Below are 15,090 nucleotides of genomic sequence, written 5' to 3' on the forward strand. Positions count from 1 at the left end.
GCAGAGGAAAAAGCCTCAGGGAGAGAGGGAAGGAAGAGGAGGTGGTGGAATTTCTCGGCAGAAAGAGCCCAGCAGTGAGCACAGCCCGACCCCAACACACCACTGCACTGACGCCCTGCATTCAGGACCTGAAGCCCAGCTTGCTGGAAGCCAAAAATCCCTGCCAGGAAGACTTAGCAACTGCGCGTCCCACCCATTGTCTCTGGGTCCAGAGACCCGCCTCCAAACAAGCAAAGGACACTCAGACCCCGGACAGCCTGTCCATCTCCCTGATCTTGGGGCCACCCGGCCGGACGGGGATTGAATTCGACACATCCCCTCACTGAGTGGAGGCAAACGGGGCCACGGGGTCACAGGTGCCACACACACACACACACACACGCACGCACGCGCACGCACACGCACACGCACACACACACACACTCGTCTCCGGGCGCTTCCTCGAGGTTCCCTCTGCTCAATCCCCTTCTGAGCCAGGGAGACCCAGGGCTCTGCTGGCCCTCTGGCGCCGTCTGGCGGACACGCGCCCTCACAGCACCTCTGCCCTTCCTCTGGGTCCCACAGTGGAACCCTGGTCTGCACTTGGCTGGGGGCACGGGCCGGCAGGGATGTCCTGACTCTTCTCCTTGGCAGGGCACTTAAGTGCCACGATGGGTGGGGGGAATGTGACCATTTCAAAGTCGCCAGGGACACGCACCGCCCAGGACACGGTCCCACCCCCTGAGAGCAGACACCCCGGCTGGCTAGGTCGGGAGAGCTGCCTGTCGGTCGATCAGCACCTTCGGCTCTGGCACCAGGTTCGAGATCCAGGACCACCCAGGCATTGTTCCCTCTTACCTGGCTTTAGGTGCGTTCCCAGGCCCAGGTGCCCAGCAGAGGAGGAAGAGGCTCAGGTGGAATTGCACGTAGGTTCCTGCAGAAATGTCCGGAGTGAATGGACTTAGCGGTCAGCGCAGTCCTCCTCCGAAGATTCTATCGCCTTGATGCCCTGCATTCGAGACTTGAAGCCCATGTTTATGGAATTCAAACCCTCTTGAGGTTTATCCTAAGAAGTTGCATGTCCCACATTCAAGCCCTGTGCTTCTGGGTCCAGAGACCTGCCTCCAAAGAAGCAAAGGGCACTCAGACCCCGGACATTCTCTCCAGGTCCCTCATTTTGGGCCCACCCGGCCGGACGGGGATTGAATTCCACACATCCCCTCACCGAGTGGAGGCAAACGGGGCCACTGGGTCAAAGGTTCCACATACACACACACTAGTCTATGGGCCCTTCTTCGAGCTTCTCTCTCCTCAATCCCTGATCAATCCCCTTCTGAGCCAAGAAGACCCAGTGCTCTGTCTGCCCTCTGTCGCCGTCTGGCGGACACATTCCCTCACAGCACCTTTTTGCCCTTCCTCTTCCTCCCAGAGGGGAACCCTAGTCTTTAGTGGCTGAGGCATTTCCCCGAGATTTTCTTACTCCTCTCTTTATTCGTGTAGTGAAATTCAGGACAGCCCGGAACGTATGTCACATTTACCCTGTGAGACACCATCCTACTCCCTGAGTCATGTTTGTGTACCCTCCTGCTAGGGAGCAAAACCTCTGGATACCCAATATGGTGGCCCATGATTAGGACAGCTTTTTCCTTTTAAGTGTGTATTGCCTGGAATCTTCCCTTAGCTGTCATCTTGATGCAGAACTGTTGTGACAAACTCTGTTTCCATAGAGTTCGTATGCCTTTTTTTTTTTTTTTTTTTTTTTTTTTTTTTAAGGCCACAGCTGTGTCATTTTCAAATTTTTGGCTAGCAGTTAAATTGGATCTTCAGCTATCAGCCTACACCACAGCTACAGCCTCTCCTGATCCTTCAACCACTGAGTGAGGCCAGGGATCATACCTACATCCTCACAGACACTATGTCCAGTTCTTAACCCACTGAGCCCCAAGAAATACTTCCCCTATGACTTTTCATGATGAAGCAATTTTTGCAGCAGCCTCAGAGTTCATTCACTGTCTCTAATGAGAAGACTTAAAAGCTCAGTTAAACATCTGATCCCACTATAATCTATGTAGCGTTATTGCTCTTGTGATAATGTCTCCATGTTATCTATTTATTTATTGCTTTCTAGGGCCGTACCCACGGCATATGGAAGTTCCCAGACGAGGGGTTGAATCAGAGCTACAGTTGCTGACCTACACCACTGCCACAGCAATGTGGGATCTGAGTCACATCTGCAAACTTCACCACTGCTCATGGCAACACCATATCCCTGACCTACTGAACAAGGCCAGGAATCAAACCCACATCCTCATGTATACTAATCGGATTTGTTTCTGCTGTGCCATGACAGGAACTCCCTCCACGTAATTTAATATACAAAATAATCCTAGTTACTTAGTTTTTCTGGGAGATGCCTCAGTGTTCCTCTAAAGCATTCCAAAGTTAGCTAGAGGACAAAATAATTAATTAAAATTTGGTATGTGGGAAATCTCTCTAAAGGTTCCAAAACACTTGGACAAATAAGATTATAGGTCACTGTGGATAATACTTTTTCCTTAACCAAAGTTGCAAGAGATCTCAAAAGCAAATACAGATCACTTAAAGGTAAAGAACATCACACAATCTGTTATCAAAAGTAGGTTCCAAGAAATTTTTTTTCTCTTAACAGTGGAAAAAAAAGCAAATTCAGGTTTTGCACAAGCTTATTTTTAAATTAATTAATCGGGAGTTCCTGCTGTGGCTCAGCGAGTTAGGAACCCAACTAGTATCCATGAGGATGTGGTTTTGATACCTGGCCTCACTCAGTGGGTTCAGGATCCCCCACTGCCACGAGTTGCAGCATAGTTGCAGCTCAGATCCCATGTCCCTGTGGCTGTGGTGTAGGCCAGCAGCTGCAGCTCCAATTCTACCTCTAGCCTGGGAACTTCCACATGCCACAGGTGGGACCCTAAAAAGAAAAAAAAAACTTTAAATTAATTAAATTTATTCTAAGTTTAGTCCTGACCATGTACGAAACTTCTCAGTGTCCACTTCCCGCAATCCTTCCATCACTTTCTGTATCCATATGTAATCTGTTCCTTGTCTTTCCACCCAAAACAAGCTGTAAGACAGAATTATTCTTTTCCCCCTTAATAAAATGCAATTCATTCTTCATACTTCACTGAAAACATACATTCTGGAGTTCATTTGTGGCTCAGCAGTAACAAACCAGACTAGTATCCATGAGGACGCAAGTTTGATCCCTGGCACTGCTCAGTAGGTTAAGGATCTGGTGTTGCCATGAGCTATGGTATAGGTTGCAGCTATGGCTCAGATCTGGTATTGCTGTGGCTGTGGCATAGGCCAGCAGCTACAGGTCCAATTCGACCTGGGAACTTCCATATGCAGTAGGTGTGGCGCTAAAAAGCCAAAACAAAACAAACAAACAAAAGCAAAACCCAAAACAAAAGGTCATACTTTCCTTAAGCAACCATGAACGGTCATCTATATCAGCACTCTGGTGTTTGGTAAACATAAATATTAATAATTTCTATTAAAAATAGCATTCACATTTACAGAAAATCTCAGTGTGGTAAATATTTTTGTAGTTCTAAATAACTTTAGTTTCTCTGTTAAATGATACCAATGTTTAGGCATCAATGTTTCAGTATCTTACCCTATCTGGAAATGACCAACATACTCAATAAGCTTCTGTCATTTAAGTTTAGCACAATTCTAAATTTTCACATTACTAAATATCTGGCGAGATCATCCCTAAGTAGACTTTTCCTTTTCTTTTTCCTTTTTGTGCCACACCCACAGACAGCTTTGCTAGGCAGCTGAGGCAATGCCAGATCTTTTTTTTTTAAGGATGTGCCTGTGGCATATGGAAATTCCCAGGCTGGGGGTTGAATTGGAGTTTCAGCTGTTAGCTTATACTACAACCACAGCAACACAAGATCTTTAACCACTGAGAGAGGCCAGGGAGTGAACCTGCACCCTCAAGGACACTATGTTGGGTTCTTAACCTGCTGAGCCACAACGGGAACTCCCAGGAAGTAGTTTTATAGTGTGAGGCAGAAAATAGGGCCACAGATAAGGATCAGGGTTGATGTCAGCTTCTTCAAAGTTGGTGTTTAGTGGCCCCAGGACTGATTCTGATGGTCCTCTTCTCTGGTTTTCATTTATTGGGGGTTTTAGTTCTGCAGAAGAACTCAGATATTGTTATGAATATTCCTTGAAGAGGAACCAGGACCCTGCCCCACGGCTGTACTGCCTTGAGTATCCCTCCCGTGTCTCTGCATCCCCTCCCTGCCCAGATTAGCAACTGCTTGAACCTGCCCTTTGGAACTCAGGCAAAGTCATGGAAGCTGAAGCTTATTCCCTAAAAACAAGAAATGAGGGACACACAGAGCCCTGATCAGTTTCAATACTAACAAACAGTAAATGGAAATATAGCAGGTGGTCAGAGGTTTTAGAGGGAGGAAAAGAGACCAGATTGAGAGAAGGGGAGGAGGGACAAAAGCGGTGGCCTGATGGAGGTCTCCCACCACCTGCAGACGCCCAGGCATGATGGGACTTTTCCCTGGGCCTTAGAAAGGGGGACGGGAACTCAGCCAAACAAGAAACCAGAATACAGTTCTCTGCCTACCAGAGGTGATCAGCCTCCAACTCTCAGATAACCAGGGCCATCAACCAGGCTCCTGCACCCAGGACAGAAAAAAAAAAAAAAAAAAAAGGCAGCATGGAGCTCCCGCAGTGGGATGGGCAGCGTCTCTGCAGCACTGGGACGCAGGTTTGATCCCAAGTCAGGCACAATGGGTTAAGGATCCGGATCCGGTGTTTCTGCAGCAGTGGGGTAGGTCACAGATGCAGCTCATATCTGATCCCCGGCCCAGGAACGCCATGTGCTGTGGGGCATCCAAAAAAGAAAAAAAAAAAAGAGAGGGAAAAAAAAAAAAAAAAAAAAAAGGAGGGTAAGACAGGTGAGGGTGGAAAAGAGAAAAGGGAGAGGGAAGGGGAAAAATCAACAAAGTCTCTTGTCCTTTACCCAGTTGGGGCATGCTGGCTGTCGTCCACGTCAGGATGGGACCAGGGACAAAAAGAGTCGTGGCAGTGGCTGCTGGGTCTGGCCTGTGGATGGGCGAGCTGGTCTCCGCGTAGCCCGAGTGGTTGGGATGTCAGTCGTAGCGAAGAAAGTACCTCACCAGCTGTTGTAGGAAGGAGGACCCCTTCCAGGGCCCAAGTGTGGGCTCTTATCTAACACTTGGAAATGAACTGTCCCAGGAGACACATGTGCTGACAGGAGTGGCGCCTGAGCAGAAAGCAGCAGGCTAAGGGAACCCAGGAAAACTGCTCTGCCACGTGGCATAGTCTCCGGTTTTATAGGAATGGGGGGTCTTGCTTAGCAGCACACGCACCTCTCAGCCAAGATGGATTTCAGCGCCAAGGATCCTGGGAGGTTAGTTGTCTCTTCCCACTTATGGGCCCCTCCCACATCCTCTCCATTGGTCCTCAGGGCAGCCACCTTGTTCCTTCTCAGGGCCTCCTGCTGTGAGAACTCAGGCAAGCAGCTGTTACCCTGCTTGGCCAGGTGGGTGATTTCAGTGTTTGGGTCAATGGCACCCTATCATAAGCACAATGAAATGGCCTACAGATGGGGCATGGCTTTCTTAGTCAGCCAGGGCACTCAGCACCCCTGACACCATCCCACAGCCTGACATCACTCAGCTGCCCTGCTTTTTAATTCCCGTGAGCAGTCTTTAAATCCGTCAGCACCCTTCAGCCCTGGGACCCAGCTTTAAATCAGTAAGCCTACACCCTTTATTCACATCACCGGGTTTTAGGTCATTTCCCCCTCACAGGATTTGGGTAGAGGAGGATGAGGTTCAGATGAAAGGAAAAAAGAAATTGGGAAAAATGTTGAGAGAAATTTCTGGGCACGGGGATGAGCACAGCCCACTCACAGAAACACCACTGCTTTGACACACCCTGTTCCCAGCCACAAGCCCAGTGTTCCAGGTACATAACCTCATGCAAGCCTGATTCTAGAAAATGACCACGCCCAAGATTCGAGCCAGGTATTTCTGGGTCCAGAGTTCTGCCTTTGGACAACCAAAGGGTACTCAGAGCCCAGACAGCCTGTCCAAATGTCTGGCCAATTGGCCACCTAACCAGGCTGGAAGTCACCCATATATTTGAAGGCAGAACTATGTCCCCTCTGTGAGGCAAGGCAATTTGGGCCAGAGGCTCAGAGGACGCCTGATACCAAACCCTTTTCCCTGAGCGCATCCTTGGGATTCTGCCCATCCCCTCTCCATCCCCAATTCTGAGCCTGGAGGGGCCTCTGGAAGGCAGCAGGTGGGCTCTGCTGGTGCTGCGACATCCTCTAGCAACTGCCCCCTCAAACAACTCAGAGCCCTTCCTGCCTCCCTGCCCATACCCGGGAAGGCACTGGACTGAAGCACCTGACAGCCTGATGGGGTGGCCTCTCTCTAAGCACAATCCAGTGCCTTACAGAGCGGGTATTTCTCTGTCAAAGTCTCCCAGGGCACACTCACCCCTTTCTATTCGACACTACTACTGTAAGCCAATCAGCCGAACCCACTTGAGGTCAGACCCTTATGTGTCCTTAACTAAGGCCCATTTTCTGCAGCTAAAGCCTGCATTATCTGAAAGGCTCTCTGCTGTCCCTACCAAGAATCATATGTGTCCTTTTGAGGCCCTTACTGCTCCTTAACTAAGGCTTGGCGTTATCTCCAACTACGGTTGTGAATCTGTCCCTATCTAAGCCCAAATGGGTTGCCTCCCCTTACATGTCTTCAGTTGCGTTTGCTCTAAACTCTAGTCCCTCCAGGCTGTTTCCAAGGGGCCAACCCTGGTTTTTTTCCCACATAGCCAGCCCCAGCTCTCTCTCTCAGTCTGATCTCTAAGGCCAGAGTTTTACCTCCCAACACCTGCTGGCACCCGTATACGGTTGCCCACAGCACTGACCGTTTGTGGACGACTGTTTCCATTTTAATTGCTTCACACTGATTGTCTAAAGTTCCCCTCAGTCTTGTCTGATCTTCTTGATGGTGGGGGAACTTCCCACTGTGTAAGGAGCCTTTCCTCTTTCCAGCTCCCTCCTGGGGGTGCAGGTCCCGCCTTCCTTCCTTTCGCTTCTTTTTATTCTTTCTTTTGTCCTATCTGGTTTTGTGAGGCTTTTCTTGCTCTATCATAATGCTGCGGCCTTTTGTCAGTTTTTAGCAAATTTTCTGTGCGAATAGTTCCACACGTACATGGATTTCCAATGTATTTGTGGGACTGGTGAGTCTCATGTCCTACTACTCTGCCATCTTCCTCCTCTCTCTGAATAATTACTTTTAAAATCACTAAAATCCGAAGTTCCTGGTGTGGCTTAGCAGGTTAAAGAACTCAACATAGTCTCGGTGAAGATGCAGGCTCAATCCCTGGCCTCACTCATTGGTTAAGGATCAAGCGCTGCCACAAGCTGCGGGATAGGTCACAGATGTGGCTCAGATCCATTGTTGTGGTGTGGGCCTCAGCTGCAGCTCCGATTCAGCTCCTAGCCTGGGAACTTCCTATATGCCACAGATGTAGCTGTAAAAAGGAAATAAATAAATAAAATAAAAATCACTAAAATTTAAGACTATCCATAAATAAAACAAATGAACATTTTATTCCTCATTTAATTCTTTATTATTTTGGGAACATTCTTTTTTCCTTTAATAAAAAGAACAGCAGTGATACATATAAACTATTGGGAATCTTGCATGATACCACTACACCAGCAGTGCTGTTGCCTCCTGGTGTATATACATTATACACTATTAGTAGAAAATGAAGAGCTTCCATAAAATTCAGTGAAATTTCATTTATTACTGAATATGCCAACTCAGGTTAAAAAATGCAAGAGAAGCCAGTCAACAGACTTTACAACTTTGAAGTAGACCCACTTCCCTTTGAACCCATGATTTGCTATACTTCCTAGATAAGCCTTCAGAAAGGTCTTCCTATATGTTAACTAAATAGCTGAGTACAGAACAGGTCATGAGCAGTCACCAACATCACTGGTCTTGTCCACGGGTTACTGAAATGAAGTCCACAGGAGCAGGCGAGGACGGGAACCGACACAATCCAATGGTGCACGTTGTCACAAACCTAGCCCATGACTCTCATGACCGGAGATCAGCTGTTTAGTTATATAGGCAATGGAAATAAAACTGAAAGAAATTTGAGGGGGTAATGAAAACTGAAAGGTATGACTCAACATTTTTTACTTTTGGTGAAGTCAAATGGTTTCCACCACTGGGCAAACTGAAGTGCTTTCTTCCTCTGATCTTCAAAGCTTTCTCGGATCCCTTTCCTCCAAACTCTTGGTTCTATATCCAGCATTCCACCAATGATTTCCTTTTAAAGAATAAGAAAAATACAAACACATGCCTGTATAAATACCAAAAACAGGAACGAAACTGTTCCTGTTTATTCTGTTACTAGATATAACATATAAATAGTTCTCCACGAGGACATTCAGATTTTGCTAGTTTCCAGTTAAGAAAACATTGTCTTCATTTAGTTTTAACTATGCAGACTCTGTGAGTCTAGGAGTCCTAGCTGTGTCTCCTGTCAAGCAGTTTGTCCATTTTGTTTGTTAGCACATCTATCAGATAGCAGCAAAGGGGAGGAAGATTAAATAAAATTTAATTATTTTGTTTCTTTTTAGCCACACTCTGGTAAAAGTTTGAAGAAAAAGTTGATCAACACGTAGCAATTATTAACTTGCTTGTTCAACTGCAGTTGAATCTCAAGTTAATGTTCTCTCCAATACCCAGTATATTTATAAACCGCCTTCTAATATCTGGAGATCTTTTTTCAGGAAACAAAATCAGAATTTGGTACTAACCTAAGTAAACCAAGAATTAAAAATTATAAATCACCTTTACTTAAAAAGGCACATTCGTAAGCCCTGAAAGGATAGATTTTTGATTGTATGCTCGCTATTCTAGATCATTTCTTTCCTGTACTATCAGCTACAGAAAAATAATCAAATTTATGATTTTGAGTATCCATGTAAAGAAAGACATGGGGGACATCTGTAATATTTCAAGAAAGGGAAGTATGGTAATATAGGAAAACTCTGGGCTAAGGGTTCGGTTCTGCATATTCAGAATTGTATGGACATAATGTAAGACACAGGTTCTTCATCTTAAATATACTAAGGGGTGGAGTTCCCATCGTAGCCCGGTGGTTAACGAATCCAACTGGGAACCATGAGGTTGTGGGTTCGATCCCTGGCCTTGCTCAGTGGGTTAACGATCTGGCGTTGCCGTGAGCTATGGTGTAGGTCACAGACATGGCTCGGATCCCATGTTGCTGTGGCTCTGGTGTAGGCTGGTGGCTACAGCTCTGATTGGACCCCTAGCCTGGGAAACTCCATATGCCACAGGAGCGGCCCAAGAAACGGCAAAAAGTAAAAAAAAAAAAAAAAAATACATATATATGTATATATACACACACACACACTAAGGGGATCTACTATGTACAAACACACACTAACTATTGTAGGGGATACAAAGATAACTAAGATATACTTCTCTGTCTTCAGAAAGCTCATAACAGAATGTGGAGCTTGGTGGGAGCCTCAGTAATAATCCAACTATATACCAAAGGACTAGCTTAAGGCAGAATAAGGTAAATGCCAAACCAGACAATATGGAGACAAAAAAAAAAAGATTCTAATTGCTGGATAAATCAAGAAAAGCTTCATGGAAAAGGAAACCTTTTTTACTGGGGAAGGGAAATAAAGGGGCTAATAGAGACATAGTTTATTCTAAAAAGAGGGCAAATTTAGATTTAGTAAAAGAGTTTCTTGGCATCAGCCAATTACTAGTAATGTAGTTTAAGAAACTCTTGCTTATAAATTGACCTAAAATTGTCGATAAAACATCAAATTTTGTCTCATGTGTACCATTTGGATTGATTCTTCTTTTGTTACTGAAGCAGATGTTAATGGAAAGAGCCCATTCTTTCTTGCTCTGAACAACTCACTGAAGGGAGACCTTGGGCTCACAGGCTGTTTCTTGAAAAGTAAATTGGGGGAAAGCAGAATGTAATTAAAGAAGCTTTCCTTTTAAGACCAAAATAGTACCATATAAACCATAATATATTCATTATTTGGAAGGGGGAAATCTCCCAGCATGCAAGTTTAAAAAATGTATGTTTTATTTCATTTTCACTAGACTTAGTTTTTTTTTTCTTAATGCAGAGTATTTATAAAGCTCTATTTAATGACAATATTTCAGAGCAATGAAAAATTTTTTTAGTTAACTCTGGGAAAAGATATTCTGAAAAAATTTCAGACAAGTTTCTGCAATATATCTTAACAGTTCGTAGATGAATGAGATTTGGGGCCTCTGGTTACCCCTTTAAGGATAATAGCATTAAAAAATTTGAATCCAAACCTTTTATACGATGCTACTCATTGTAGAAAATGATCTTACATGGGCAATTAAAAATGGGGAAGGAGGTCAGGGAACCATGGGTGGAGTTCATCTAGGCTCCTCCACTTTAGAAAATGATATGAGCAGAAAGGCCTGAGCTACACTAGATTGAAAGGCCACTTCTACTGCTGTTATTGCCCAGACTTCTTTTGATGGCTTCAATGGCTACATTAATTTCATCCCAGTCCCTGATACTAAATTACGTACTTTCTACATACTCAGTAGTCTGTAAATTTAAGGACAATACCCCAGAAGGTATTCTATAGTAATGGAAAGAATCCACTAGCAATTCAAAGATTCACACTCTAATAATCTGCCCAGAAACTATCTGTGGGAAATGACTAGTATATTCTTCTTGCTCTATATGGTGCTTGATTATAAATGAAGAGGTAATATCATTTGTTCCCTAGTTCAATGATGAGTTATATGCCCTTGGTTCTGTTACTTGAAACAAAGTACATGAAAGTTATATAGCCTTTCTGGAGCTCAGTTTCATCATCTGAAAATAAAAGTATAAAAATATCTACATAAAAGGGTTATTGAGAGCATTAAATGAGTGCTTAGAATAGTACCTGGCTCGCTGTGATGAGCACTCAATGAGTTGTTTTATCATCATTATCAAATATCATCATTCTCAGCACATGCCTGGCGGACTCTATAGGAAAACACTACAGTCACTGTTGATACTGTCAACAAATGTTTGGTTCCAAAGTGACAGTCCCAAATGTTATAAATATTCTGAGATATACTTATTAATAGTTTCCAGGGACTCCCACTAAAAATTGAGTAGAATGATGGTCACCAACTTCATTGCATATTGTGCCCAAAGTTTTGATTTCTCTTCAAAAGCGTTATGAAATTGCTATACTCTGGAATTTTATTAAGTTTGTGAGCATACCTTTCCAAAGTAATGAGGGAATTTGTGTTGATCTTCTATGACATGGGCAAACCCTCCTTGGAGGCCAAAGTTCACAGAGAAGTAAGGTAAGCCTCTGGGTACCTAAGTAAATAGACAAATCACACATGAATACAGCATGAAATCAGGAAGTTATGTTTAATCCCTTTTCCTAATTAAGCATCCCTCAAGACAAATGCACATGATGAATTTCCAATTCTAGAGACACTTAAGGAATAAGCTAACTTTCTAAGTAAAATATTTCATTTGGCAGCCTTTCAGCCAGATTAATGCTTCATAATATTCAGCAACTCTAATCAAAATCAATTATTTTCCTGTCTCTGAGGAAAACAGGAAAGAAAAGGCACTTATTTTTTATATAACAACTCTAAGGAGTAATTTTCCTTAGACTATGGAAATAAGAGATTAAAGATATGCTTTCCTATATTTTCCTCACAATGCAGAATAGGAACTGGGGCCTAGTTATATACCTAGAGCTTTATTTATAATATCCCTGAAACTTTGCTTCTATTTACAATGATATATTAAACATGAACAATCATAGTTTTTTATTAACTGGTGAGGTGGGTATAGCAATATTTATTTAGCTTCATGTCAAAATATCTCCAGGATTAACTATTATCTTAAAAAAAACCCTTTTTTCCCCTCCCTCTTTACACACACAAGAAAATACATTAGTATTTTAAACTCTATCTTGACAGGAAAATCCGTAATTTCTAGCTTTATAAATTAAGAAAATCTCATGTCCTTGCAAGTTTTTCCTCCAAGCCCAAATCCTTCTCTAGAAATTATTCAAATTGGTCAAGTTAAAGTAATATTCCTTACCTCTAACCCCCTGATATGGTTAGCATTTAATGATTTTGGCAGCAAATTACATATTTCTACTTAACTATATATATTTTATACTGTGTCCTCAAGAAGGCATGATGTGGGAAGAGATAGTATGGTATGGTGGAAGAAGATTGGTCATCTTGAAATAGTATAAAGAAATTAAAATTGGGGCTTATAAAGATTTGCTCATGTTAGAGAAAAAGTCTAGCTAAAAAAAAATCAGTTTACAAAATAGTACATAATATAAAATGCAGAGAAATGGGTACTACTTTGCGGCTTTTTTATATTTTCACTTTTTAAAATAAAATGAGAAAACATGTATGACGCAGACAATTAGTTAAAAATAAAGAGACAGATAAGGCTCTAAATTGCAGTTCCGATTCTTACAACCGTGTAACCTCAGACATGTTCTTTAACATCTGAGTCTCATAAGAAATAGGAAGAAGTGAGAAATTGGCTGTGACAATCAGATAGAAAAATGTATATGAAGTACTAATAATGCTTGGCAAAGAGAATATTATTGAAGTATTACTTTCATTTCTGTCTCCCATTAATAGCGTTTTGGGCAAATCTGGTAGTCAAAGAAAACAGAACAGAAGGCTTCATTAATTTTTTTTTGCTCTCTGAAGTAGATGAACATGTGCAAAACAACACAGTGGTTCAATATTTTTACAGATTATGCTCCATGTGAAATTATTATAAAACATTAGCTATATAGCCTGTGCTGTACATTACATTCTTAACTTTTTAGATTTTATACTTAGTAGTCTAGTTTGTACCTCTTAATCCCCTTCCTCTATTTTTCCTCTCCCTCCAGCCCCTCTACTCACTGATAATGATGTTTGTTTTCTGTATCTGTCAGTTTCTGTTTTGTTTTAGTGTACAGAAAAGTGATAGATTTCTATTTTTCTTAATCTTGCATCCTGCAACTGAACTGAATTCATCTCTTAGTTCCGGTATGTTTCTCTTTCTTTCTTGTCTGACCTCTGTGGCTAGGACTTCCAAGACCATGTTAAATAGAAATGGCAAGAGTCAGAATCCTTGTCTTCTTGCTGATCTTAGAGGAAGTGCTTTCAGTTTTTCACCACAGAGTATGACAAGAGCTGTAGGTTTGTCAGAGTGCGTATGTTGAGATATATTCACTTTATATCAACTTGGATTAGAGTTTTTAATCATGAACCAGTGTTGAATTGTGCCAAATGCTTTTTCCGTACCTATTGAAATCATCGTATGATTTTTTATACTATTTTGTTAACGTGGTGTATATGTTGACTTATTTGCAAATACTGAACTATCTCTGCACCCCTGGAATAAATCCTACTTGATCATTCTGTATGATCTTTGTTATGTATTGTTGAATTCAATTTGCTAATATTTTGTTGAGAATTTTTGTGTCTATATTCATCAAAGATAGTAGCCTGTACTTTTCTTTTTTTTTTTTTTTTTGTGGTGTCTTTATCCAGTTTTGGTATCAAGGTAATGATGGCTTCATAGTTTGGGAGTATTCCTTCCTCTTTAATTTTTTGGAATAGTTTGAGAAAGATGAGCAAATTTCTTGAAACATACAATCTCCTATGGTAGAATTTTGCTTTGAAAGCCATCTGGTCCTAGACTTTCTGTTGTTGGACATTTTTTATTATTATTACTGATTCAATTTCATATCGTAATCAGCCTGTTCAGATTACCTATTTCTTTAGATTCAGTTCCAGAAGATTGTATGTTTCAAGAAATTTGTCCATTTCTCCTAGGTTGTCCAATTTGTGGGCATATACCTGTTCGTAGAATTCCTTTACAACTGTATTTCTGTGACATTAGCTGAAACTTTTGTTTCTAATTTTATTTGCTTAATGATCCTGGCTAAAAGCTTATCAATTATGTTTATTTTAAAAAATCTTTTTATTTCCGTGATATTTCTTTTCTTCTTTTTTTAGTGTTATTTTGTTTCCTTTCTTATCTTTATTATTTTCTTCCTTCCTTCTGACTTTGGTCTTTGTTCTTTTTCTAATCCCTTTAGATGGTAGGTTAAGTTGTTTGAGATTTTTCTTGTTTCTTGAGGCAGGCCTGTGTGGCTATAAACTTCATTATCAGAACTGCTTTTGCCACATCCCACAGATTCTGTCAAGGTTTTTTTTTTTTCCCCATCTCTCAAAGTAATTTCAGATTTCCTCTTTGATTTTTTTCTTGCTGATCCACTGATTTTTTTAGCAGCATGTTGTTTAGTCGCAATGTGTCTGTTTCTCACTTGTCTTCCATTAATTAATTTCCAATTTCACAATGCTATAGTTGGAAAAGATGCTTGATATAATTTCTATCTTCTTAAATTTGTTGAAAATTGTTATGTGGACTAGCATGGATCTATCCTTGAGCCATGTGTGCTTGAAAACAATGTATACTCTATTGCTTTTAGATGGAATATCCTGTAGATTTCTATTAAGTCCAACTGATACAATGTGTCCTTTAAGGCCAGTGTTTCTTTATTGATTTTCCTTTTTTTTTTTTTTTTGCTCTTGAGGCCTGCACCCATGGCATATGAGGTTTCCAGGCTAGGGGTTGAATCGGAGCTACAGCTGTCAGTCTGTGTTGCAGACACAGCAACACAGGATCCAAGCCACATCTGCAATCTACACCACAGCTCATGGCAACACCAAATCCTCAACCCACTGAGCGAGGCCAGGGATTGAACCAGCAACCTCATGCTTACTAGTCAGATGCATTTCCACTGCACCACAAAGGGAACTCCCTTTATTGATTTTCTACCTGGGTTACCTACCCACTGATGTAAGTGGGGTGTTAAAGTCTCCTCTGTTATTGTATTATTGTCAATTTTTCCCTGTTAATATTTGCTTTATATACTGAGGTGGTCCTGTATTAGGTACATATATG

At 42.0% G+C, this 15,090-nt stretch overlaps 1 protein-coding gene across 1 annotated transcript in view; it reads right to left on the minus strand.

Annotated features, from left to right (window-relative positions):
* Positions 1 to 7,640: 7,640 nt before the first annotated feature.
* The window catches only part of CWF19L2 (CWF19 like cell cycle control factor 2), an 89,816-nt gene continuing 82,366 nt past the window's right edge, over positions 7,641 to 15,090 (minus strand). The window contains 2 exon segments of the mRNA NM_001142831.1: positions 7,641 to 8,370; positions 11,359 to 11,460. Of these exon segments, the coding sequence (NP_001136303.1) occupies positions 8,227 to 8,370; positions 11,359 to 11,460 (246 nt within the window). The 3' untranslated portion in view covers positions 7,641 to 8,226.

This window comes from Sus scrofa, chromosome 9 (genome assembly GCF_054392235.1).
Source record: "Sus scrofa isolate SSC_HxYL_T2T_F1_AM1 chromosome 9, Sscrofa_HxYL_maternal_Yorkshire_Landrace_v2.0, whole genome shotgun sequence".
Lineage (NCBI taxonomy): Eukaryota > Metazoa > Chordata > Mammalia > Artiodactyla > Suidae > Sus > Sus scrofa.